General features: G+C 64.4%; 1 protein-coding gene across 2 annotated transcripts; it reads left to right on the top strand.

Annotated features, from left to right (window-relative positions):
* Nucleotides 1–26,279, top strand: RUFY4 (RUN and FYVE domain containing 4). 2 transcript variants are annotated; one of them, XM_045031863.1, is made up of 13 exons: nt 1–89; nt 2,097–2,347; nt 4,154–4,204; nt 9,366–9,472; nt 10,233–10,358; nt 11,119–11,225; nt 12,054–12,197; nt 17,389–17,452; nt 18,249–20,330; nt 20,686–20,792; nt 22,162–22,308; nt 24,805–24,936; nt 25,338–26,279. In XM_045031863.1, exons 2-13 carry the CDS (start codon nt 2,299–2,301, stop codon nt 25,438–25,440), a joined length of 3,219 nt encoding a protein of 1,072 aa, XP_044887798.1. In that variant the 5' UTR covers nt 1–89; nt 2,097–2,298; the 3' UTR covers nt 25,441–26,279. The 2 variants fall into 2 exon arrangements, with proteins under 2 accessions (XP_044887798.1, XP_044887799.1); XM_045031864.1 differs by lacking the exon at nt 1–89 and having other exon boundaries at nt 1,900–2,347.
* Nucleotides 26,280–26,560: the final 281 nt, after the last annotated feature.

Here is a 26,560-nt window from a genome sequence, read left to right as displayed (position 1 = left end):
GGCTGCCTGGGGAGGCGGCCTGGGGAGCCCCCCCGCCCCGCACCTCCCCCCTCCCCGCCGGGGCAGGGTCCCCCCCGGGGCTGGCACAGGTAGGAGGCATTGGGCTGCCCAGGGCCGGGTGGGGCAGAGACAGGAACCCGGCTGCTGGGCTCCAGCTGCAGCCGCTCGGCTGGTGGCTGGCACCGGGCACGGTGCCAGGCAGTGATGAGCTGTCAAAATCTTAACAACCGGTTCCCTATAAAAAGTTCTGATTTAAGGGGGGGAGCGGGGGAGGGGCCAGGGAGAGATCCTCGTGGGGCCGGGGGCCCCTGCAGGGCCTGGGCCAATTGCCCCACTTGCCCCCTCCCCTCCGGCCAGCCCTGGAGCTTGCAGCAGGCCCCCTTCCCCACCTTGCCAGGCCTCTCAGAAAGCGGCAGCAGGACGACTCCGGAGCTCAGCTGAGCTGCCCAGCTGGTGCCGGCGGCTGGCCACGCTGCAGCTGGGGGGAAGCAGGGGAAGGGCCGGGGGAGCCTCAGCCTCCCCAGCTGGGAATCCTGGGAGCAACAGGATGGTCCGGCCCCCGGACCGGAGTTCTTTGCCCACCCACCCCCTGGCCCTTTAACAACCGGTTCTCCATGGAGGTCTAAGTTTAGCAACTGGTTCTTGGGAACCTGTGGGAACCGGCTCCAGCTCACCACTGGTCCCAGGGTGCCCAGGCAGCAGCTGGGGGGTGGGAGAGGCCCCCACCCCCATGTCTCCCAACCGGAGGAAGCCGGATCCCACTGGCACCTGGGGGAGCCCGTCTGGGAACATGGCTCAGGCTGGGCCGGCGCCAGCAGCCGGCACCGTCCCTCCCAGGGGGCTGGGGAGCCCCCCCCCAGCACCCCCATGCCCCGGGGCTGGGGCAGGTCGCGAGTGCTCACCGGGGCAAGGAGATCAGCTTTCAGGGGATCCCAAAGCCCGGGGCAGCGTGCGGCGGGGGCTGAGTAGGGTCACCAGGTGTCCGGTTTTCGACCAGAACACGCGGTCGAAAAGGGATCCCAGCGGCTCTGGTCAGCACTGCTGACTGTCCGGTTGGCGGCACCATGCAGCAGGGCTGGCAGGCTCCCTGCCAGCCTCCACGCCGCACGGCTCCCGGGAAGCAGCCGGCATGTCCCCACTCCGGCTCCTATGTGTAGGGGCAGCCAGGGGGCTCCGCACGCTGCCCCCACCCCAAGCACTGCCCCCGCAGCTTCCATTGGCCGGGAACTACAGCCTATGTGAGCTGTGGGGGCGGTGCCTGCAGATGGGGCAGCGCACGGAGCTGCCTGGCTGCGCCTCCACGTAGGAGCCGGAGGAGGGACATGCTGGAGGGTGGGGAGAGGAAGGGGAGATGGAGTGAGCGGGGGACAGGGCCTCGGAGAAGGGGCAGGGAGAAGATGCCAGCGCTGTAGCTGCTGCAGGCAGCTTGGGGTCTTTACCCCCAAGCCTGGAGCAGGGCAGTGATCTGCGGGCTCAGCGCACCCACGTCTGCCTTTCTGGGAGGACTAGGCTGGTGGCTGGCCATAGCCCCAGCGGTGACACCACTAGGGTACAGGGAGAAGGACCATCCACCCACAGGCTTCAGGACTGTGGTTGAGCATCAGCTGGGGTCAGGAAGGACTCAACCCCAGGGCATAGGGCTGCCCGGCCTTGTTGAAGTGTCCAGCACTGGCCTCACTTGGTGGTGGGACACCGGAGCAGACAGGCTTTGGGGTCCTGGATCACAGAGCTTCTCGGGGCTCTCGCTGGCCGGCCCCTGCCGCTGCAGCCCGGGGGCTGATGGAGCAAAGAGGGTTCTCTGAGAGCTCCCCTGGGTGAGGCCTCGCATCCCATGGTGCTATCTGGCCCGAGCTGGGCACGTGCCATGGCTGAGAGGGGCCTATGCGGAGATACCCGGCTCCCCCCAGATCCGGTGCCCCCTGAACATGGGTCAAGCTGGGTTCCGGCTCTGCAGTGTCCTTGTGATCCAGCATCAATGAGCCCCCCCATCCCCACTAGCCCCCCGTTCTCCAGCCCCCTGCCCAGGAGCTCCCCCAGAGCCAGCTCTCTCTCACCTCCCCCCAGCTCCTGCTTCGCGTCTGTTTCGTTTCCCCCAGGGCGGATATTTTGGGCACAGCCGCTCGACGCAGCGCTCGGCTCCTCCTGGAATGGGGGCGCTGGGGTTCCTGTCTGCCGCACACAGCTCACGCCCTCCACTTCCTCCTTGGGAAGCAGCGACTCCCACGTGAAAGGAGAAGCAGCCTGCGAGCTGCAGGGAGAACCAAGCCAGGCCTGCTGCCAGGAGAGCGCTGCTAGCAGATGGCTCAGCCGCCAGCCACCCGGCCTCCCCCCAGAGAGCCCCTCGCAGGTGAGCCTCACCCCCCATTTGACAGAGCCGGAGATGCAGACGGGACTGGCCCAGGGTCACCCAGTGGCAGAACGGGGAATGGAACCCAGGAGTCCTGCGTCCCCGTCCCCTGCTTTAACCACTAGCCCTGCTGCCCTCCCCAGAGAGACCCTCTGAGCCTGGCGGGCAGCCCTCCGGGGGTCTGCTGTGGAAGCAGAAACCAGCCCGACGTTCCTCTCCCGTGGAAAAGGGCTGAGTGGGATTCTTGGCAGGGCTGGGGGGGGTGGATTTAATGTCCCATTTGGCTGATTATTAAGGTTCTCCTTGTGGGACTGCCCCCCTGCCCTGGGTACAGAGAACTGCGCCCCCAAGGGGGCGTTGCCAGCTCCAGCAAGTGCCCGGGGGGACGAGACGCTGACTGACCCGCCTGGCTCCCCCGGTCACACCAGCCCCCGGGAGCGCGGCCCAGGGCTTGGGGCACCCTGCCCGACCCGCGTGCTAGACTCAGCTCCTGCCAGAGAGGTGGGGCTGCTCCGGCACCCAGGAAAGCCTTTACCCGGCCGCCGGTGGGCTCAGCAGGGGCCAGCAGGACGCCAGGAGTCGTGCCTGGTTTCCCGAGAGCAGAACCTGCCCCAGGGCCGGTTCAAATCCCCACGGGGCCTTGCAGCCCTTCACCTCCCCCCGGGCTGCCTGAGCTCCCAAGCACTTCCCTGCGTGCGGCTCACTATTAGTCACCTTGCTCGTGCGTGCGGAGCCGGGGAACTAGGGGCTTTCCAGGCAGGTGGGAGGCAGGGAGAGGAGCTGGATGGGGCAGCAGCCAGGGTGCAGCCGACAGCGTCGCGGTGACTTGGGGTGCAGCCTGGTCTGTTGGCGGAGTCCGGGGGGCCCCAGTCCTCTCTGGGGTGCAGGGTCTGCTGGAGGGAGGGAGGGAGCTCAGGGATGGGCTGGTGGTCACAGCATTCAGCCTGGGCTTCTGTAAACCCCTCCCCCCCAGAACAGTGTGACAACCCCCAGCCAGTGGCTGGTTCAGGATAAGGACCTACTACTGCTCCCAGCTGGTGGAGCTGCTCTCTCAGCTCTGTCCCTTGGCCCAGCCCAGCTGCTGAGCTCCAGGGCGGGGTTATGGTGCTGGTTGGTGCTCTTTGCATGGCACGGCCTGCTGAGCTGCTGGTTGGGGGGGGGTCACGCCAGCTCCTGGGGCCCTCTCAGTCCACAGCTCGGCTGGGAGAGGCCACGTTCTTGGTGCCCTCTGGGTCAGGCCTGGGAGGGAATCTCCCACGCCCAGGTGCATCGTGGGCATTGGCCGTGGCTGGGCGGCATTGGCCAGGGGGCCAATGGGGTGATCGCGTCTCGCCCCCAGGGAGTGCAGCGTGGGGCCAGTCTGTGCCCGGGACCTCCGAGGGCTGGACGGTCACTCAGCGCCTGCCTGGCTGGAGCGAGGGGTGGGCAGAGGGGGAGCCCTGGGGGAGGAGAGACAAGGAGGGGACGGGGGGCTCCTGCCCCTTTTCCTGCAGCCCAGAGCACCCGCGGGCCGGAGGGGCAGGACCCTGCCCAGCCACGTGACACCGTGGGGCCCCGCAGCGTGGCATGATGCCATCGCAGCAGGGCGGGACATCACCGCTCTGTGCCGTTACGCTGGCACCACCCCGTGCCACGCCACTCCGGCCCCCCAGCTTCCCGGGGCCACGCCACGGCCACTCCCGGGCGATAGTCACGTTTCACAGAGGTGTCAGCTGCCAGGGCGACATCTCCCCTCCCTGCCCCCGGGCAGAGACAGACCCACAGTGCCGCCTCACCCACCCCCCACCCCACCCTGTCCCGTTGCAGGTGCCATGGCCGGAGCCGGAGAACTCCTCCGCATGATCCAGGACTTAAGGGGTAAGTGTGACAGCGACCCCCTCCCTGCCTGGGGGGGACACCCAGCCCGGTGCTGCGCTGGCACCGGTGCCAGGACGGGAGTTGGCTGCCGGCTCCCTGCGTCAGGGGCACAGGCTGGCCCAGCCCGGAGAGCTGCCCTGCAGTGCAGAATCGCTGGGCTGTGGGAACACCCGCCCCAGAAGGGAGGGGGCTCTGGGAACTAACACCTGGCAGGTGGGTCAGGCCAGCATGCAGGGTGGGGGGAGGGGAGATGGGTCAGGGCATCCTGTCGGGGGGGGGGTACAGATTGGAACTAGCAGGGGTTGGGGTGCCCGGAGCGGGGTCACTGGACAGGTAGGGAGCTGGGTTTGGTGGCAGGGTCTGGGTCAGTTGCAAGAGGGGTGCCTGGCAGAGAGATGATCAGTGTAGCCTCGTACTGGCCCCGGCTTAAAGGGTTAACACCCATGGGGGGGGGCTCTCCTACCGAGGAGTCACTCCACAGGAAAGGAGTCACTCAGCGGTAGCCTGGCCCGAGGGGATCCCCCAGGCTGGCCCCATAGAGCACAGGCCGGAGCTGCTCCCTGAGCTCGTCCCCGTCACACAGAGCGGCTCAGCCAGGGGAACAGCCAGGCCCCAGTTCAGAATTTCCACTGCCGGCGAGTCCAGCCCCACCCTGGGCAAATTGTTCCACTGGCTCATGACTCTCCCGTAACGGCCTCGCCCGGTTTCCACTCGGAGGGGGCCCCGCTTCGGCTTCCAGCAGCTGGGCTGGGTGAGACCTTTCTCTGCTGGCCGGAGGAGCCCGTTATCCAACAGCGGTTCCCCACGTCGGCACGGCCAACCTGGGATCTAGTCGCCCTTTAGGCTGCTCTCCTGAAGCCAGATCGACGGAGCTCCGTGACTTCCCAACCCTTCCATCCTTCTCCTGGCTCTTCTCCGGCCCGTCTCCAAGTTCTCCCCATCCTTCCCGAATGGGGACCCGGAACTGCATGAGCCGTTCTTATGGTCTAAACTCCACTTGCCCTCGCACAGGGACTCTCAACCTTTCCAGACGTCTGGCCCCCTTTCAGGAGGCTGATTTGTCTTGCGTTCCTCCAAGTTTCACTTCACTTCAAACCAACTTGCTGACAAAATCTGACATTAAAAGACAAATGTGTCACCGCACACTAGTACTGACAAATGGCTGATCCGCTCATTTTACCAGATCATAGAATAATAGAAAATCAGGGTTGGAAGGGACCTCAGGAGGTATCTAGTCCAACCCCCTGCTCAAAGCAGGACCAAACCCAACTAAATCATCCCAGCCAGGGCTTTGTCAAGCCTGACCTTAAACACCTCTAAGGAAGGAGATTCCACCACCTCCCTAGGGAACCCATTCCAGTGCTCCACCACCCTCCTAGGGAAATAGTGTTTCCTAATATCCAGCCTAGACCTCCCTCACTGCAACTTGAGATCATTGCTCCTTGTTCTGTCATCTGCCACCACTGAGAACAGTCTAGATCCATCCTCTTTGGAACCCCCTTTCAGGTAGTTGAAAGCAGCTATCAAATCCCCCCTCATCCTTCTCTTCTGCAGACTAAACAATCCCAGTTCCCTCAGCCTCTCCTCATCAGTCATGTGCTCCAGCCCCCTCATCATCTTCATTGCCCTCCGCTGGACTCTCTCCAATTTATCCACATCCTTCTTGTAGTGTGGGGCCCAAAACTGGACACAGTGCTCCAGATGAGGCCTCACCAGTGCTGAGTAAAGGGGAATGATCACGTCCCTCGATCTGCTGGCAGTGCCCCTACTTATACAGCCCAAAATGCTGTTAGCCTTCTTGGCAACTGTGATGAACTGGGACTGTTCTTACTGTGGTCTGTGAATGCTGAGTGGGGAGGGTTGGCCTGGGAGGACGGGGGATGGGAGACTGGCCTTGAGGGAAGATGCCTGAGCATGTAAGGTGAGATCCCAGGAAGGGGTTAGAGGCCAGGTGACACCTCTGCCCGGGAAGCTGAACAAAGGCTGGGGGAGGAGACGCTGGAGAGTGAGGGAGTTTCCGGAGCTGGCTGGGGAATGGAGGGAAGCACAGACAGGGCTCTGACCCTCCAAGGGGGCTGTGGGGCTCCTGGGACCCCAAGATGGACCTAATTGGGGAGGATCCTGTTGTCTGTGCCGGCAAAACCTGTCTTGGACTGTGTTCCTGTCGTCTAATAAACCTTCTGCTTTACTGGCTGGCTGAGAGTCATGGTGCATCGCAGGAAGCCGGGGGTGCAGGGCCCTGACTCCTCCACACTCCGTGACAACAGCAAGGGCACACTGTTGACTCATATCCAGCTTCTCGCCCACTGTAACCCCTAGGTCCTGTTCTGCAGAACTGCTGCCTGGCCACTCGGTCCCTAGTCTGTAGCAGTGCCTGGGATTCTTCCGTCCTAAGTGCAGGACTCTGCAACTTGTCCTTATTGAACCTCATCAGGTTTCTTTTGGCCCAGTCCTCTAATTTGTCTAGGTCCCTCTGTATCCCATCCCTACCCTCCAGCGTATCTACCACTCCTCCCAGTTTAGTGTCATCTGCAAACTTGCTGAGGGTGCAGCCCACGCCGTCCTCCAGATCGTTAATGAAGATATTGAACAAAACCAGCCCCAGGACTGACCCTTGGGGCACTCCGCTTGAAACCGGCTGCCAGCTAGACATGGAGCCGTTGATCACAACCCGTTGAGCCTGACAATCTAGCCAGCTTTCTATCCACCTTATAGTCCATTCATCCAGCCCAGACTTTAACTTGCTGGCAAGAATACTGTGGGAGACCGTATCTAAAGCTTTGCTAAAGTCAAGGAATAACACATCCACTGCTTTCCCCTCATCCACAGAGCCGGTTATCTCGTCATAGAAGGCAATTAGGTTAGTCAGGCATGACTTGCCCTTGGTGAATCCATGCTGCCTGTTCCTGATCACTTTCCTCTCCTCCAAGTGCTTCAGAATTGATTCCTTGAGGACCTGCTCCATGATTTTTCCAGGGACTGAGGTGAGACTGACTGGCCTGTAGTTCCCTGGATCTTCCTTCTTCCCTTTTTTAAAGATGGGCACTACATTAGCCTTTTTCCAGTCATCCGGGACCTCCCCCGATCGCCATGAGTTTTCAAAGATAATGGCCAATGGCTCTGCAATCACATCCACCAACTCCTTTAGCACCCTCGGATGCAGTGCATCCGGCCCCATGGACTTGTGCTCATCCAGCTTTTCTAAATAGTCTTGAACCACTTCTTTCTCCACAGAGGGCTGGTCACCTTCTCCCCATGCTGTGCTGCCCAGTGTAGCAGTCTGGGAGCTGGCCTTGGTCGTGAAGACAGAGGCAAAAAAATCATTGAGTACATGAGCTTTTTCCACATCCTCTATCACTAAGTTCCCTCCCTCATTCAGCAAGGGGCCCACACTTTCCTTGACTCTCTACTTGTTGCTAACATACCTGAAGAAACCCTTCTTGTGACTCTTAACATCTCTCGCTAGCTGCAACTCCTAGTGTGACTTGGCCTTCCTGATTTCACTCCCGCATGCCTGAGCAATACTTTTATACTCCTGCCTGGTCATTTGTCCAATCTTCCACTTCTTGTAAGCTTCTTTTTTGTGTTTAAGATCAGCAAGGATTTCACTGTTAAGCCAAGCTGGTCACCTGCCATATTTACTGTTCTTCCTACACATCGGGATGGTTTTTTCCTGCAACCTCAGTCAGGATTCTTTTAAATACAGCCAGCTCTCCTGGACTCCTTTCCCCGTCATGGTCTTCTCCCAGGGGATCCTGCCCATCAGTTCCCTGAGGGAGGCAGTCTGCTTTTCTGAAGTCCAGGGTCTGCATTCTGCTCCTCTCCTTTCTCCCTTGGGTCAGGATCCTGAACTCGACCAGCTCATGGTCACTGGCTTGTCTCATGCTCACGATAAAATAAATCAATTGGAATCGAAATTTTGTACTTACATTTCAGTGAATGGCATACAGAGCAGTATCACCCAGTGTCAGGGAGTGTGGGGGGAGACCAGGCCCTGCACCCCCGGCTTCCTGCGATGCACCAGGACTCTCAGCCAGCCAGTAACACAGAAGGTTTATTTGGACGACAGGAACACAGTCCAAGACAGGTCTTGCCGATACAGACAACAGGACCCCCTGTAGTTACATCCATCTGGGGGCCCTGGGGAGGCCACAGCCCTGTTGGTCGAGTCACCCAGCCCGCTCCAAACTGAACCTCCCTCAGCCTCCCCCAGCCTTTGTGTCCCTTGTCCAGTGTCCGGGCAGAGGTGTCACCTGGCTCCAACCCCCCTCCTGGGGTCTCAGGTTACCTGCTCAGGTCTCCTCCCTTCCCCAGTGCCGGCCCAGCACAACTCCCCTGCAACCCTCCCAGGCCAACACTCCCCACTCAGCATCCACATAACACAGCCCCAACATCCCCACTTCCTCACACCCAGTCATAGGCAATGGTAGTTCGTGCTGACTTTGCTAGTGCTTTTGATGTTGTAAAGCCAGGCAAATATCTAGACGAGTTCCCCCCCCCACGTACCCCCAGGGGGGTGAGAACCACTGCCCTAGCAGGGGCGGCTCTAGGCATTTTGCCACCCCCAAGCAGGGCAGGCAGGCTGCCTTCGGTCCCGCGGCTTCGGCGGCACACCTGCGGGAGGTCCCCGTTCCCTCGGCTTCGGCGGCACACCTGCGGGAGGTCCCCGGTCCCGCGGCTTCGGCGGCACACCTGCGGGAGGTCCCCGGTCCCGCGGCTTCGGCGGCACACCTGCGGGAGGTCCCCGGTCCCGCGGCTTCGGCGGCACACCTGCGGGAGGTCCACCGAAGCCGGGGGACCAGCGGACCCTCCGCAGGCAGCCACCGAAGGCAACGTGCCTGCCGCCCTCTTGGCGACCAGCCGAGCGCCCCCCGTGGCTTCCCCCCCAGGCACGCGCTCGGTGTGCTGGGGCTGGAGCCGCCCCTGTGCCCTACATTACTCCCGGTTTCCTTTTGCCTCCTGATCGGTTTTCTCCACGCTCCGACTTCTAATTTACTTTCATTGCTATCAGCTTTCCCTCCCTCCCTCGGCACCTGGCCCCAGGGGGTCTCAGCGGCTGGGGTTGCTCCCGCAGAGTTCGGTCCCCGTGGGGTGTGTGTGTGTGTGTAGCCGGGGGGCGGGCTGGGACTCGCCTGCTCACGGCGCCCCTGTTCCCTCCCAGATACCGTCGGGGAGCTGAAGCAGAACTACAAGGAGCGGAGGTTGCCGGTCACCGACGGCAGCCGGGAGCTTCACGGGCTCTGTGCCCAGCTGGAATTCCTGCTCCAGGTAGGGAGTCCGGGAACCCACCGCTCCTGCTGCCCCCGTCAGGCAAACCGCCCCCCCGATCCGCTCGGCCCCTCCCCACCCTGCGTGGCCCTTTGGGAATCCCTCTGCAGAGGCTCCCGGCCAGTGAGGTCTGTGGCTATTGACACCGGAGTGGCCGAGAACTGGCTGAACGCAGTCCCCCCGGCCCCCCCTCGGGCAGCGCTGGGGCTGGGATCTTCCAGGCAGGAGGGAGGCTACCGGCTGCAGTGCAGAGCTGGCCCCCTGCACTGCTGGGTTTTGGGGAGGACCTCCCCTCACCCCCCCCCACACCCCGTAATGACACCCGGCACTTGGCTTTGGGCGCCAGACAGAGGCAGGCCAGTTTCATGAGCCCCATGACACAGGGAAACTGAGGCACAGAGCAGGCAAGGGACTCACCAGGGCTCCCTCAATAACTGCCCCGTTCTGTTCTGGGGCACCTGGCATTGGCCACTGTCGGCAGACAGGATCCTGGGCTAGATGGACCCTTGGTCTGACCCAGTCTGGCCACTCTTATGTTGGCCTCCATGGGGGGTAGGAGCACAGCCCTGTACTGGTAGGGGGATCCCTGGGTGAACCCCAATTCCCCCCCCCTTGTCCCAGCAGCCAGGAGCCACAGGCCTAAGCAACAGCCCCCTTCCCACTACTGACCCCTCCTGGCGGTGGGCGGCCGCTGCAGCGGGCAGGCTGGGGATCCCGGGCTCTCCCGGGCTCACGGCTGCCGTCTGTTTGCCCGGCTCAGTTTGACCTGAAGGAGAAGAGGAGTTTCTTCGGGCAGCGGCGGGACTACTGGGACTTCCTGTGCCACGGGCTGGCGAGCCGGCGCCAGGGGCACGAGGGCGTGCGATTCGTCAGCTCCCTGGAGAAGGTGCGTGGGGGGCGGGGAACCTCCCCGGGCTGCTGGTGGGGAGGTCGCTGGCGTCTTTCCCGGCCTCCTGGGGCTCTGCTCTGCTTTGCTTTGCTGGACGTTTCCTTGCTGCCAACAGGCCCAGCCCTTCTGCCGCCCCAGCCAGGGGTTCAGCCGGTGCCTCGAACCATTTTGAAGGGCATTTTCCCCATCCCACTTACAGTTTTCTGCTAGCCCAGCCCTGGGCTCCCCCCACACCAGCTCTGCTGGTGCCCCTCACTCCTGACCCGCAGCCCCTGCTAGCCCGGCCCTGGGCTCCCCCCAGCTCTGCCGGTGCCCCTCACTCCCGACCCGCAGCCCCTGCTAGCCCAGTTCTCCTCCCCCCGCCCAGCTCTGCCGGTGCCCCTCACTCCCGACCTGCAGCCCCTGCTAGCCCAGCCCTGCCCCCCCAGCCCTGCCGGTGCCCCTCACTCCCGACCTGCAGCCCCTGCTAGCCCAGCCCTGGGCTTTCCCCACTGCCGCACCCCCCGCTCCGTCGGGACCCCCTGCAAGGCGGCCCTAGGGGAACATTGGATCTGGCTGGTCTGGCTCTGCCTCAGCACAGGACCTTGGAGGAACCTTCTCGCCCTGTTTCCATGAGCAGGAGCCGTCGCCACCCAGGCTGGGGGAAGCAGGTGGCTCCAGTCGCTTAGGACTGGCCTGGCCCGGACAGACAGGCGGGGGGGGGGGCAGAGCAGGGGGCCGGCAGCATCTTCCTCTAACGCCTCCCGTGTGCCCACAGCTCAGGACCCCCGTGGGGAAGGGACGAGCCTTCACTCGCTACTGCCTGGTGCACCGGCAGCTGGCGGAGTCGCTGCAGCTCTGCTTCCTGGACCCCCAGCTGACCAGGTGAGGAGCCCGGCGGTGGGGCAGGGGCAGGGGCCAAACCCCGAGAGGCAGCAGGGGGAAGCCCCAGGCTCCAGTGAAAGGGGAGAAGGGAGCCGAGGGAGAGGGGCAGGGAGGGAGGGAGGGGGGCAGATGACCCCCAGGCAGCAAGAGACCCTGTAGCAGGGACAGGCCCAGGGACAAATGCTGCAGGAGGCAAATCCCTGGGACGTCCTTCCAGCCCGAGGCGCCTTGGAGCGAAGCTCCCAGCCCGGCCCAGGCTGCTGGACATCCCCGTGTAGACGGCGCGGCTCAGGCTGCAGCTCTGAAGCTGGGGCCGGGGGGAGCTGGAAAGCCAGAGCTGCGACGCCCACCCAGGACAAAATGGTGCCCTCCCCCCGCACACACGCACCCTTCGCGGATTTGACCTCGGTCTCACGGACGGGTTTGTTGTTAAACTCAGGCCAAGGGGAGTCAGGACTCGTGGCTCTGCTACCGACACCCTGTGTGAACGGTCGCCCCACTCTGTGCCTCAGTTTCCCCATAGGAAGTGATCTGGGAGGGAGTAAGAGGACGGGAAGGAGACCGCGGGGGAAGAGTCAGAGGCAGCATGTAAAGGGCGGGGGGGTTGTCAGGAGATGAGATCTAACCCTCCCCCCAGGCGTTTCCTGTAAGGCGGCAGATTCTGACCCCCCTGCCCCCCGGAACAGGGGGTGCCATGAAGCGCAGAGGGCGCCACTCTCTCTCCCCACCCAGGCGTCACCGCTTCCCGCAGCTGGCTCGTGAGCTAGGAGCCGGCTGGGGCAGGGGCTGGCTGGGATCTCAGGGGCTCCTCTGGCTTGTTGGCTGCAGTGAATGGTACTATGCCCGGAGCCCCTTCCTGCACCCGCAGCTGCGAGCCGACATCCTGGGCTGCCTCTACGAGCTGGACAGCGTCACCTTCCACCTGGCCCTCAAGAGAGGCGACCTGGACGCGGCCTGGCCCATGTTCTCCGAGTGAGTGTCAGGGCGTCGGGGGGGGGGGTGGAGATACCAACAAACGCAGGTGGGTGCAGCAGGGACGGGTGCTGGAGAAACTTCCCACACGCAGCTGTACTCACGCCCCTCACTCCCGACCCGCAGCCCCCGCTAGCCCAGCCCTGGGCTCCCCCAGCTCTGCCGGTGCCCCTCACTCCCGACCCGCAGCCCCTGCTAGCCCAGCCCTGGGCTCCCCCCAGCTCTGCCGGTGCCCCTCACTCCCGACCCGCAGCCCCCGCTAGCCCAGCCCTGGGCTCCCCCCAGCTCTGCCGGTGCCCCTCACTCCCGACCCGCAGCCCCCGCTAGCCCAGCCCTGGGCTCCCCCCAGCTCTGCCGGTGCCTCTCACTCCCGACCCGCAGCCCCCGCTAGCCCAGCCCTGGGCTCCCCCCAGCTCTGCCGGTGCCCCTCACTCCCGACCCGCAGCCCCTGCTATCCCCGCCCTGGGCTCCCCCCAGCTCTGTCGGTGCCCCTCACTCCCGACCCGCAGCCCCTGCTATCCCCGCCCTGGGCTCCCCCCAGCTCTGCCGGTGCCTCTCACTCCCGACCCGCAGCCCCTGCTATCCCCGCCCTGGGCTCCCCCCAGCTCTGCCGGTGCCCCTCACTCCCGACCCGCAGCCCCTGCTAGCCCAGCCCTGGGCTCCCCCCAGCTCTGCCGGTGCCCCTCACTCCCGACCCGCAGCCCCTGCTAGCCCAGCCCTGGGCTCCCCCCAGCTCCGCCGGTGCCCCTCACTCCCGACCCGCAGCCCCCTGCTAGCCCGGCCCTGGGCTCCCCCCAGCTCCGCCGGTGCCCCTCACTCCCGACCCGCAGCCCCCTGCTAGCCCGGCCCTGGGCTCCCCCCAGCTCTGCCGGTGCCCCTCACTCCCGACTCCCTGGGCTCCCCCCAGCTCTGCCGGTGCCCCTCACTCCCGACTCGCAGCCCCCTGCTAGCCCGGCCCTGGGCTCCCCCCAGCTCTGCCGGTGCCCCTCACTCCCGACCCGCAGCCCCCTGCTGGCCCAGCTCTGCTGCAGTCCCCCAAGTCTCTCCTGAGCAGTCATGGCCTGCGGGTTGGGAGCGAGGGACGTGGCACATGCAGCTTTCAGGCCTCGTGCGGCAGGTGCAGCTCACATTGTAACCCCCGGCCCCCACCGCCCAGCACCCAGCAAACAGCACACGCCAGCCCCTGAGCACGTCCCTCCCCGCTTAGCTGCATTTCCAGGAGGTGAGGCCACCAGATCCTGGCACCGCTCGCTGGCACCCAGCGGGCACAGCCGAGGCTCAGGGCATCGGCCCGTCTCCTCCGGAGCCCACGTGCCCATACGGCGCTAAGCCGAGCCAAGCATGGAGGTGAGCTGCTCATGGGCCCCGCCCGGTCCCTGCTTCCCCAGCTCAGCACCAAACCCATCCGCGGACATCACACCCCCCGCCCCCCCCGGGCGCAGGAGCCTGCATTGCAACGGCCACGGACCCGCCCCTTTGCCAAGAGGGGAGGGGCAGTCGCCATCCCCCTTTCCCCAGGCCATTCGTAGCCTCACCCCTCTCTGGGTCCGGCCGGGGTGCTCTGGCCCCTCCTCTCTGAGCGCCAGACACACGCCCGGCTGGGTGTTGAGCATTGGCCTCCCCGGTGTTAAGGGACCAGCGTGATCATCCACTCTGACCTCCGGCACCCGCAGGCTCCAGAACCTCCCCCCTGCCCCACACACTCCTGTAACGGGCCCCTGGGCTCCGGCTGAGTTACTGACCTCCCCAGATCCTGGTCTAAAAAGACGACAGAGGATCCACCACTTAAACCTGCAAATGGCCCCTGCCCCAGGCTGCAGAGGAATGTGAAAAAAACCCCAAACAAAACAGGGTCTCTGCCAATCTGACCCGGGGGAAACTCCTTCCCAGCCCCAAATCTGGCAATCGATTGGTTAGACCCTGAGGACGCCGGCCGGGCGGGACCCACCAGCCAGACCCCCGGAAGACAATTCCCTGTAGTAACTCAGTGCCCCATCCCCGCCTGTGGCAGATATTTGGTGCTAGTGGGCAGGATCGAACCTGGGGCCTCTGGAGCTTAGTGCATGAGCTAAAAGCCAACTGCCCACCCAGATGGGACAGACCCCCACACCCAGGAGGTGTGTGGGTTACACGAGCCGTCGCAGATGGGCGACACGCCATTGTAGGACACTGTCAGCAGACAGGACACGGGGCTAGACGGGTCTTTGGTCTGACCCCCTCCATAAACGGATCCCGCTCAGCCTTTTTTGCCTGTTCTTCCCTGGACGCCGTCTCCCTCCCCAGGTTTGCCGCTTCCCACCAGATTTATTACACCACATCAAAAAAGCCAGAGGGGAAGAAAGGGTTAATCCCTAACAGCGGAGGCAGCGCTTGCGTCCAGCCCCCCAGAGCGGGGTCACACCCGTCACACCGCGCAGCCTCCGATCTCCTGCCAGACCCCGCGGGAGAGTCTCTCTGTACACCGGGCCGGGGGCAGCGACGCAAGGCCCCCATGTACACCCATGGCTGGGGAGCAAGCCCAGAGCAGCGCCAAGCAGCAGCTCCTCCTCCTCCTCCTCCTCCTTGACTTCGCCCTCTGAGGGATGCAGGCCCCAGGAATTGTAACACTTGCATCACACAGAGAGCCCCCCCCAGACAAACCCGTCCCCACCCACATCCCCTCCACATACACCCCCCTCCAGCAGCCCCCTCCACCGGGAGGCCGGGAATCGCTGAGGTCAGGAGCGACAAGCACCGGGGTGACTTCCCCCTATTCGTACCGGCCGGGCACTAATTGCTCTCCAGGAGGAGCAGAGGCAGGGCCCTGCCACTCGGACGAGCAGCCGCCTGGCCCGAGACACGACTGGCCAATAGCTGAAGCGAACAGGCTGGGACCTGCTCCTCCAACGCCCTGGCCGATCGGGGAGGGACGGTGTCACGGGGTCCACTCACCGCAGGTGGCACCTGCTCCTGGCTGCTCCGCTCCGGGGAATCAGCTCCTTCCACGGCTGAGATCCCCTGCTGCTGCCGCGCTCGCACGCTCCCTGCAGCCTCCTCGCCAGCCTCTGTCGCCCCAGACACAGCTCCCATCTCCAGGAGCAACTGCAGACGCTCCCCCGATGCCCCGTTCTGCGCTCAGCTCCTGGGCTTTAAACGGCCCCACCTGTTCCTGCCCAGCTGAGCTCCCCCTCAGCCCAATAGGTTAATTGGCCCAGCTGGCCCCCGTTAACCCTTTATGGGCCAGTGTGGGGTGGACACCCTGTCCTGGACTCACAGGCCCCTGTGCTCTCTGAGTCCGGCCAGTCTCTGCGACAGCCCCTCTCGGGGGTCCACTCCCTCGCCGGGGGTTAACCCCCTCCGCCTCCTGGAGCCGCACCGCTCTGAGCCTCAGCGCGTCTGTCTCTGCCATGGGCCCCCTCCGAGGTCCCCCGGGGCCTCCACTCCCAGAGGGAGCAATGCCCCCCCCCATCTCCCCGGGTCTCTAGCCTGCCGTGACCCTCCGCCAACGTAACACAGGGGGGTTATTGAGCATCTGAACCCAGCCCAGGCACTTCTCAGGGCTCGGGGCCTAGCAACCCTCAGCACAGAACATCTCTCCCCAGTCCAGCTGCCCCCTGCTTCCCCCCATCACTGATCTCAGCTCCCCCAACAGCTCCTCCCCTGGCCTTTGTCCTCCGCAGGTAATCACGTCCTTTGTTCCCCCACTGGCTGGTCAGGTCGTGGGGCCCATTCGTAGAATCACAGACTAGCAGGGTTGGAAGGGACCTCAGGAGGTATCTACTCCAACGTCCTGCTCAAAGCAGGACCAATCCCCGACTAAATCATCCCAGCCAGGGCTTTGTCAAGCCTGACCTTAAAAACCTCTAAGGAAGGAGATTCCACCACCTCCCTAGGGAACCCATTCCAGTGCTTCACCACCCTCCTAGTGAAACAGTTTTTCCTGATATCCAACCTAGACCTCCCCCACTGCAACTTGAGACCATTACTCCTTGTTCTGTCATCTGCCACCACTGAGAACAGCCGAGCTCCATCCTCTTTGGAACCCCCTTCAGGTAGTTGAAAGCAGCTATCAAATCCCCCCTCATTCTTCTCTTCTGCAGACTAAATAAACCCCGTTTAACCGGCTGCCTCCCAAGCTGCGCTGGGCCTCCCAGTCGCTGGGTCCCCAATCTCCAGGCCAGTGTCCGGGGTCTCGACTGCTAGGCAAGGTCACACCTGGTCCTCTGCAACAACCACCATCTCCCACCCCCTCATTACACGCACGCAGCACACAGGGAAACTGAGGCACGCGCCGTGTTCATGCAAAGCACTAAGAACATTCCCTGCTTTGTCACCTACCCCATCCCGGATGACAAGGCAGTTGGGAGAAGGACGAGGTTTAGGTCACGCACGAGGGGCTCACCCCAATGGGGCTCGGAGTTGGTGCCAAGAGCTGGGCCACCTGCCACGGCCCCATAGCAATAGGGTAGCCTTGAGCAGCGCCCGTCACTGGCCAATCTTCAGTCTCGCAGCCAGGGAAGGCTGGACCGGGCCCAAATTCAGCAGAAACGCACGATCAGGTCCCTAAATGCAAGACCCCAGCCTGGTGCCGCCTGCCCCCAGCTTCTGGGTTAGCTGGACGTGAGATGGGGAGAGGTCTGAGTTACTGCTGAGAATTCATCCCGGGGGTCGAGCTGCTGGGTCTCATCCCCATGCTCGGGGTCTGGGGTCAGGAAGGAATTTTCCCCTAGATAAGATTGGGAGAGACCCTGGTGTGGGGGTTGGGGGGATTCGCCTTCCTCTGCAGCGTCTCCTCTGGCCTTCAAGTCTCCAAGCGGATTTGCTGGTTCAGGAGAAACTTCTCCAAGAACAGGGGTTTTGGTCCGGGCTCGGCGCTGATCACACCCACCCAGGGCTGTTTCTGAACCCCCTGTCCTGAGAGCAGTGTCATGGACACAACTCGGCCCCGCCCAGCCATACAGGACCCAGGGGAGAGGGGGGACCCGGCAGCTTTATCTGTGGGGCTGGGGAAATGTTTCCAGCTGGACTGTTACTTTCCCGGTGGGGGGGTCTCTCCCATGTCAATGTTACTGTGCGGGACAGTGGGGCCAGACCGCCCGCAGGTGGGCGTCTCATCTGCAGCTCCCTGTGGCAGGATTCGGTCAGGGGAGGCACAAACAGCTGGAACAGGCACCTTCCAGGCCGTTACCCTGAGCGTGTTTGTTTCCTTTAGGACTCTGTCCAGATCCTCCAGCCAAAGCCCCGTGACCAGCCCGAAGGAGGGGCCGGCCTGGCCGGTAGGTGATCCCGCCCCAGGGTGGGGCGCTGGGACCGTATGGTTCACTGTTATTTCCCAAGCGCCCCGGGGTGCCGGGAGGGAGTCCGCTCAGAGCCCGGGGAGAGGCGCCGCTGCTGCCATGTCACGGCAGGCGCTCTGGCCTCAAGCTGCATCAGTAACGGGGCTCTCTCTACACTGGCTTTATAGCCACACGCTATGTTTCACCCACGCCAGGAGCCCAGGATGCCACTTGACTGTCACCAGGCTGTCTGCCTGTTATGTGGCTACACAGACCAGATCCACCCCACTGTGCTGGCTGACCCCCGTCCTCCCAGCGCTCAGTGCAGTGGTGCATCCCAGCATGCATTGCTGGCGGGCGTGAGGAGCATTAGCCGGCCGGCTCTCCCAGCATGCGTTGGAGGCGGGCATGCAGCCCCACCAGTGCTGTGGACGGAGCCGCAGCTCGGGCAGGTCAGTGGTAACCACAGCACCACCACCTGGTAAGAAGAGCTCAGGTGTCCTTGCAGCAGAGACGGTGCCGCAGCCAACGGCGACTGAATCTCACATGGGTCTGATGCAGATGATCAGCTAAGAGCTCCCAGGGTGGGCTGGGCTACCGGGGGATTGAACCCAGGGCCTCCAGCACCAAAGCCCAGGTCCCTACCACCTGAGCTAAGGGCCCCAACCCGTTAGCTGGGCGTAGGAGCGGGGGGGTTTCCTCCTAGCCACAAACAGGGGCACAGACCCACTTGTCCCCAGGTATCTCCCAAGGAGCCGTCCCTCGCTCTGTCTCTGCGCTTATTCACCCGCTGTAGGTTGGGAACCCGGCTGGAGACCGCGAGAAACACCACGCAGCCCGGAGAGGCCCCGAGGACGAGCCCCAGCTCCCAGGACAGGTCAGCCGATCCCCGGGGCTTAGCACTGATGACCCGTTCCAGCCCGGACTGGAAGAGCCCAGGGAACATACAGCAACGACGGCCTCTTTGGAGAGGAGCCGGGGCACTGGGCGAGAGGCAGGCTCCCAGCAACGGGGCTCGGAGGCGGCTGGAGACGGAAAGCCCGAGGCTGAGCTCCAGAGGCTCAACGCCCAGCTGCAGCTGCAGGTCGAGGCGCTGGACGGGGAGCTGCAGAGCAGCCTGGCCGCTGCCCGGGAGCTGGAGTCCATGTTGGCTCAGCAAGCGCAATGCCACCGCGAGGAGCAGGCCCGGCTGCAGCAGGAGGCAGCGCAGCACTGCAGCCGCCAGGTGGAGGAGCAGGCCAGGCAGATCCGGGAGCTCCAGGACTCCAAGGCCTTCCTGAGCGACACCCTGGAGGAGATGGACGCGCTGGTGAGCGCCCTGAGGCGGCAGCTGTCCCAGAGGGAGGGGGAGACGGCGGCCCTGCGGGCAGCCCAGGCGCAGGAGCTGGCGGAGCTGGAGACGCGGCACGGAGCCAGGCTGGCAGAGGGGGAGAAGCGTCAGCAGGAGCTCGCCGAGCGGCTTTCCCAGGCGATGCGCGACGCCGAGCAAGAGGCGGCCGCGGCGGCCGGCCAGCGCCAGGAGGCTCGGGCCATGGCCAAGGCCCTGGAGGAGGCCGAGCGGCGGCTGAGAGCGCAGGAGGCCGAGAGGAGGGAGTGCCTGGCCGGAGCAGAAGCCCAGGAGCTGAGGCACCAGCAGCTGCTGTCGCGGTGCCAGAGGCTCCAGGAGAAGCTGAGTGCGAGCGAGGGGAGGCTGGAGGAGACGGAGGCCCAGGTGGCGGCTCTGCACAGTCAGCTCAGCGAGGGGCAGCGGGAAGGGCCCAGCGGCAGCCCCCCGCGCGGCCCGGAGGAGGAGACGGCCCAGAGGCTCTGGCAGGCCGAGCTGCAGGCCGAGGGGCTGAGACAGAAGCTGGAGCAGGCCCTGGCGGAGGGAAGGGAGCTGGAGAGGGAGCGAGAGGCCCTGCTGGAGTCGGCGGTGTCTCAGGGGCAGAGCCTGGCGGCTGCCCGGCTAGAGGCTCAGGATCTCCAGAAGGAGCTGGCTGCACAGCAGGAGCGAAATGCTTCCCTCCAGGCGGCTTTGGAGCAGGCAGAGGGGGCCCTGATGGACAAGGAGGAAGGGACGCGGGGCCTGCAGGAGGAGCTGGAGGGGCAGTCGGCCAAGCTGCAGGATGCTCTGGCCGAAAACGCCGCGGTGGCCTCCCGGCTGGCGGAAGCAGCCGCGGGCTTCGCGAGCGAGAAGGCCCAGCTGGAGGCGCGAGGGACCGAGGAGCGAGCCGGGCACGAGAGGGCTGTGGCCGAGCTGTGGAGGCGGCTGGTGGAGTGCGAGGAGCAAAGGCAGGCGGAGAGAGAGGAGAAACAGCAGCTCCAGGACGTGCTGCAGGGAGCCTCCGAAGAGAGAGATGTCCTGGCCAAGCAAGTGCAAAGCACAGCGGCCGCCCTGGAGAGCCGTGCCCGGGAGGCAGCGCAGCTCCGAGACGAGCTGGAGGAATTGAGGGCCCGCAGCCAGCGGGAGGACACCCGGCTGCAGGAAGTGCTGGTCCGGCAGAAGGAGGAGAGCGACGGGCAGATTGTGGCGCTCCAGCACCAGGTGCAGACGTTGGAGCTGGAGAAGCAGAGAGCCGCCGACACGCTGGAGCAGGCCAGGGGGCAGCTCGCCGCCGTACTGGCGGAGAAGGGCGCCTTGGAGGAGACGCTGGCCCGAGCTGCCGCGGAGCTAGAGCGGGTGGCGGGATGTGACCGCTCGGAAGCTGGGGATGAGGAACCCCTGGGGCTGGCCAGAGGACGGGGCGCAGTGGAGGAGAAAGCGGCTGGAGGGGGTGGGCCGCGGACGGGCAAGCGGGTGCTGGCAGGGGAACCGCCGGAGGAGCTGGGGGCAGCAGCCATGCTGGAGAAGGCCAGTCCAGAGCAGAAACCAAGGAAGAGTGTCGAAGAGATGGTGAAGGTAGGAACTGGCCATTTGAAGGGAGGTAGTGGAGCTGGAGCGCAATGCAGGGGGAAATGGGGGTGAGGGATTCTCCATGGGAAATTTTGAGTTTTTGACCAAAAAAAAAAAATCAAACTGCAAAATATTTTGTTTTAGACAAGCTGCTGCAGTGCATCGTGGGTGTTGTAGTTCAGGTGCCTCATTCACCTGTTTACTGCTATGGCCTAGGCTCCCTGGTCAGACTACATCTCCCATGATGCACCAGGGTCTCCCCCCTTGGGGAGGGCTGTCACGTGGCTGGGATGCATCCTGGGAAATGTAGTCCAGTTGGGGAGCCCAGGCCTGGCCTCACGTTAGTGCTTTACCCCGCTAGCACCTGACCACGCACCTGGAGAAGGCGATGGGGGAGGCCCAGCAGAAAGGGCAGCTGGTAAAGGCCAAGGAGGAGGAAGCAAAGCACCTGGCGGAGCAGCTGGGCAGGTAGGAGACTCAGCGAGCCCGGCCGGTGCCCTCGGGATCCCTCGCAACGCGCAGCTGCTGCCCGAGCCAGCCGGCCTGATTGCGGCCTCGCTCCCCCAGCAGGGAACGTCAGGCACGATGCCACTAAGGCCAGCAGCACTGGGGGGGAAGTGATGCGAACCGGGTCTAACGAGCGGCTCACAGAGAGCGAGGACAGTAAAGCAGCTGGGCGCCGGGCAGCCCAGATACCGTGGCGATGGGCACCTTAGAAATACTGGCAGCCAGAGTCAAATGTACCCCTTGGGGCAAGCGCACCGACACATCAGCCAATCGGACGAGAGCCCAATGGCTGACTGACTGACACACCCGCCAATCAGATGATGCACGGCCGCCAATGGGTTAAGCTACATAGGATGCATCAGCCAATAGGACTGTACACGGTGCTTAGAGGAGAATTGCAGAGAGGGACGGAGGTGCCTTGTGCCCTGGGGGTCTTTACAAATTGGGGTTTTAGGGGACCTGGTTGTTCTTCCATAGGAGCTTAAGCGAGGGCGCGTTTCCTCCTCCCCGCTTTAGACGCAGGACTTCGAGGAAGACTCAGAGATGCTGGTCAGCTCCTCAGCTGATGGCAATCAGCCGAGCGCCCTTGGGTTTCCACCAGCTGCGAATCTGGCCCGCAGAACTGGGGCTTTCGTGGAAGGCATGGCCAGGCTGAGCCCGTAGCCCTGACAGCTTCCCCCCAGACGCCCATGTTAACCGAAATCCAGAGAGCTCCAAATGCTCCCAATAAACATCCTGCCCCTCTGCTGCTCAGCGCTCGCAGGCCCGGCCGCTCGGCGGTGGTGATCCTGCTAGATCCACAGGTGGCCAGAGGGTCTCCTGAGTTGGAGATGACCCAGTGTTAAAAACCAAGCCGGATGTAAAACCCCAACGCTCAGGGCCCGAGGAGCGATAAAGGGCATAAACCCTCTGTCTTTCCCCATGGTTCCACCCCTGGCCTCCGTGCCAGGGGAAATCACCCTTTCCCAGCCGGCCTCAAATACAGACCTATGCAAACCTGCCCCCCGGCGGGATCGTCTCTGGGTTTCCTGCCTGCCCTGGCGAGACGCTGGCCCCAGAAATATCGGTGGCGTTTTCTACAGGGGAGCTTCAGCTGGCCGCCGGGCTCCGGCTGGGGTGGCTCAGGCCCGTCTGCATGCAGTGTGGGGCTGACCCCCCTGGGGCATCACTGCCGGAGCTGGGTGCCCTTGCAGTCCAGAGTGGCACCCTGTCCGGCCGTTCCCTGTCCTGGCGACAGACCCCAGCGGTGGATCCCGGCGTCTCCTCTCTGGCACCCCGCAGCTAACGCTTGCCAGGGCTCAGCCATCTCAGGGCTTGTCCTTCTGCCCAGGGCCCGGCAGGACGGGGAGCAGTTCAGGCTGGCGCTGGAGAGAGCGCAGAGAGACGCCAAGGAGCGAGAGAAGGAACATCGAGGGCAGCTGGCTGAGCAGCAGGAGCTCGTCCGGGAGGTGAAGGGCCGGCTGCTGGAACTGCTCCGGTGAGCGGGCTGGGAGGCGAGGAACGAGGGGGGATTCCTGGGGACAGAGGCATCGTCTGGCCTCTGTATTTGGGGGAGCAGCTCCAGTCGCACGTCATGTGGGTGGCAAACTCCATGCCTGCCAGAGGCTTGCAGATTGGGGGGGCAATGCCCTCCCTTGCCCTCCTAAACTATGCCCATGCTGTGGGAGCCAGGGTCGGGGGGAGGAGCTGCAGCCTCCATGCTCCATCACTGGGAAACTTGAGTCTGCAGCCCCCTGCGATCCCAGTGCTGAGCCTCCCAAACACACAGCTCTGCCGGTGCCCCTCACTTCCGACCCGCAGCCCCTGCGATCCCAGTGCTGAGCCCCCCAAACACACAGCTCTGCCGGTGCCCCTCACTCCCGACCCGCAGCCCCTGCGATCCCAGCCCTGAGCCCCCCAAACACACAGCTCTGCCGGTGCCCCTCACTCCCGACCCGCAGCCCCCGGCGATCCCAGCCCTGAGCCCCCCAAACACACAGCTCTGCCGGTGCCCCTCACTCCCGACCCGCAGCCCCCTGCGATCCCAGCCCTGAGCCCCCCAAACACACAGCTTTGCCGGTGCCCCTCACTCCCGACCCGCAGCCCCCGGGGATCCCAGCCCTGAGCCCCCCAAACACACAGCTCTGCCAGTGCCCCTCACTCCCGACCCGCAGCCCCCTGCAATCCCAGCGCTGAGCCCCCCAAACACACAGCTCTGCCGGTGCCCCTCACTCCCGATCCGCAGCCCCTGCGATCCCAGTCCTGAGCCCCCCAAACACACAGCTCTGCCGGTGCCCCTCACTCCCGACCCGCAGCCCCTGCGATCCCAGTCCTGAGCCCCCCAAACACACAGCTCTGTCGGTGCCCCTCACTCCCGACCCGCAGCCCCTGCGATCCCAGTGCTGAGCCCCCCAAACACACAGCTCTGCCGGTGCCCCTCCCTCCCGACCCACAGCCCCTGCGATCCCAGTCCTGAGCCCCCCAAACACACAGCTCTGCCGGTGCCCCTCCCTCCCGACCCACAGCCCCCTGTGATCCCAGTCCTGAGCCCCCCAAACACACAGCTCTGCCGGTGCCCCTAAGTCTCTCTTTTGGAGGTTCTGTGAGGTGCACAAATGGGGAGCTAGGCTAACACCGAGCTCATTCTCGCTGGGCAGCAGGTGGCGCTAGCAGCCAGCAGGGCCACACCTGAGCCCCAGCCCCGCCTGGCTCGTCTTCCAGCCCAGGCTTCGGAGCTGCCTTTTCAAGGAGCGTCGAGCCTCCGGCTGCAGCTAACGGTGCTGAGCCCTGGGGCTCAGCCGGACCCAGAGCCCTGCAGATGCACAGGCCGTCGGCTCAGCGCCCTGGCTCGCCGGGGAGGTTTGTGCGACCCTAGAGGCGCTAAGGATGGTTGCTGGTTTTCACAAGAACAGCCACAGTGGGTCGGACCAAAGGTCCATCTGGCCCAGTGTCCCGTCCTCCGACAGTGGCCAGTGCCAGGTGCCCCAGAGGGAGTGAACAGAACAGGGAATCATCCAGTGACCCATCCCCTGTCGCCCATTCCCAGCTTCTGGCAAACAGAGGCCAGGGACACCATCCCTGCCCAGCCTGGCTAACAGCCATCGATGGACCTGTCCTCCAGGACGTTCTCTCCTTCTTTTTTGAGCCCCGGTGTGCTTTAGGCCTTCACAACATCCCCTGGCAGGGAGTTCCACAGGTTGGCTGTGCGTTGCGTGAAGAAATACTTCCCTTTGTTTGTTTTCAACCTGCTGCCTGTTAATTTCATTGGGTGACCCCTGGTTCAGGAGTTATGGGGAGGGGTAAATAACACTTCCCTCCTCACTTGCTCTACATCAGTCATGATTTTATAGACCTCAATCATATTCCCCCGGTATGGATAGCTGGGATTATTTTTGCCAACGTGCACAACTTTGTCAGGTAGCAAAGTGTAGCCCTGATTGTCAGTCCAGGGGGGGCGAGAATTGCATGTCAGCCAGTGCATGGGGTCATTGCACTCGCAAACCAGCCACCGCATCGGCCGTTTGTGTGTGGTCGCTGTGACTCTGCATGCAGCTGGGGCCGTTGTGTAACACACCTTCAAAGTGTGTGTGTGTAACAGCCGCCCCCTGGAGAGGGTGACAGCCTGCCGCAGCGGCCACCAAATGCCCGGATTCCTTAGCTCAAGCGGTGGAGGTTTGGGGGGAGGGAGGCAGAGGGCCAGTCTGCTGCTGCGGGGGGTCACTGAGGGAGCTGGCTCTGGCAGGGGATGGGCAGGTCCCACACACACTCCTGGGATGGGGAGGGAGCTGCAGAGGCTGCCCCGCTCACACCTGGCAGCTGGGGGGCGACGCGGCACCCTGAGGCCTCCGGGGGTGGCCCTGGGGCTCGGCAGGGCTGGGGCTTTAGTAAGGCTGGCTTGGGGGCTGGGATGGGGCCGGGGGGGAGCAGCGAGGGCTGGAGTCGAATGGCAGCGTCACGGGAAGGGGATGATGGGCCCTCTCCCCTCACCCCCCAGGGAGAAGGACGCCTTGTGGCAGAAGACGGAGGGCATTGACTGCCGGGCCCCCCGCGTGGTGCCCCACGACCTCAGCCTGTGCGCCCGCTGCAGCCAGGACTTCGGGTTTCTCTCCCGCAGGTACCAGTGCAGGTGAGGGGCCATGGCCACCAGACGTGGGGGGCAGTGGGGCGGGGGAGAGGCCAATGGGAACGGAGCGCGTGCCAAGCCACCTGGCCCTGGGAGCGTGTGGGTATTACCCTTCCCCCTGCCCAGCCCTGCCCCGTGGCATTAGGGGGCTCCCCCGCTCAGCCCTGCCCATCACCGTTTTGGGGGTTCCCTGGTCCCCCTGCCCAGCTCTCCCCTGCCCTGCAGCATTATGGGGGTCCCGCTGTCCCCCACTCCCGGCCACAGGAAATTGGTGAAAGCGACGGCGTGGGATCTCTGGGTTTGGGGAGGGGCTGCCAGGGGCGAGGGGGGCGCAGCGGGTGTGGGCGGGCGGGTGCCGGTGGCGACTGACGCGGGCCGCGTCACCTGCCTGGCTCTCTCTGCAGGCTGTGCCAGGGCACCGTCTGCCAGGCCTGCTCGGTGGAGAGCGGCAGGAGGGAGCGCTGCTGTCTGCACTGCTGGCAGAAGAGGAATTTCAAGGGCACCTGAGCAGGGCCCGCGTCCCGTGCGCCCTGCCTCCAGCTGGGGAGACTGTTCCTGGCGCCGGCCTGCCTCTCCATGTGGGACCGGGGCGTCTGTAACCCTTCCCGTGCCTCGCGCGGGCGGCGGGGCCGCGGCTAGAACCGATGGGCTGGGCCCTCACTCGGCCCTGCAGACGCTTCCCCGCGGCCTGTCCCGGGGAGACCGTTCCGGTGCAGAGACCCGGCCAAGTCCAGGCCCTTCAGCCCTGGGGGCACCTTAAAATGAACAGCCGTCGTGTGTGTGTTAGCCCCCTCTAGTGGCTGGCCCACAGAGAGGATAACGGCCTACTACTGCTAACGGAGTTGTTCAAGCGGCACAGGGCTGGGCTGTGGTGCTGAAGGTCCCGGGTTCAGAGCCTGCTGACGACCCACGAAGCGGCTCAGTCCACAAACTCTTGGCTTGAGCAGGGCTGTTAGCGAAGGTCTCTGGTCTGTGACGAAAGGAGACCAGGCCCTACAGCAGCGCTGAGGTGCAATTACACTCAGCAAAGCCGGCCTCTGTGTGTTGTCTCGCGGCGCTTCCAGCCCAGGTTCGTGCCGTTTCCCAGGAAAGCTGCCGTTGGCCTAACGGCCACTCCTGGAACCCCAGGCCGGCTGCGCGCCACAGGCACCCCGGAGCCTGGGTCTGCCCCAGGCCCTGTGCCCCGATGGGAAGGGTCTTCCGGCTCCCCCAGTGCCAGAGATGCTGCGGGGGGGCAGCTCCCTCCCGCAGAGCGGGGCTGACGGGCACAGGCCGGAGACGCTCGGTTCTGCCGAAGGAGGCGGCAGGGCTGGCTCTGATGCGCTGGGACTCACCACCACGGCGCTGTTTCGACCTAGTCACGTCTAGCACTGAAGACCGTGGAGGGCAGGGACCTGCCTCCTCCCAGTCCAAAGCCCCTCGACATCCCGGGCTTTGGCTCACGTGGCCACAGGGGTGATAACAGCCTGCTACTTCCTCACAGCTGAGGGAGCGCATCCTTTAGCTCCGGGGGCAGGGGCTCGTGCTGTCCATGCTAAGGGCCGGGGGTCGATCCCTGCGGGCGCCCAGGGCTCAGTGCCAGCGAGGGGGAGGGGCTGGCCTCTGAGGAGGGGCGGAGGCACGGCGA

Source organism: Mauremys mutica, chromosome 10 (assembly GCF_020497125.1).
Source record: "Mauremys mutica isolate MM-2020 ecotype Southern chromosome 10, ASM2049712v1, whole genome shotgun sequence".
NCBI lineage: Eukaryota > Metazoa > Chordata > Testudines > Geoemydidae > Mauremys > Mauremys mutica.
This window is presented reverse-complemented; position numbering and strand designations above follow the sequence as displayed.

Bases quoted from the DNA above. Each gene is read 5' to 3' on its own strand.
- RUFY4 (XM_045031863.1), top strand. From the start codon at position 2,299: ATGGCTCAGCCGCCAGCCACCCGGCCTCCCCCCAGAGAGCCCCTCGCA. The intron at 4,205-9,365 runs GTAAGTGTGACA...GTTCCCTCCCAG, and splicing joins CATGATCCAGGACTTAAGGG to ATACCGTCGGGGAGCTGAAG. The intron at 12,198-17,388 runs GTGAGTGTCAGG...TGTTTCCTTTAG, and splicing joins GCCTGGCCCATGTTCTCCGA to GACTCTGTCCAGATCCTCCA.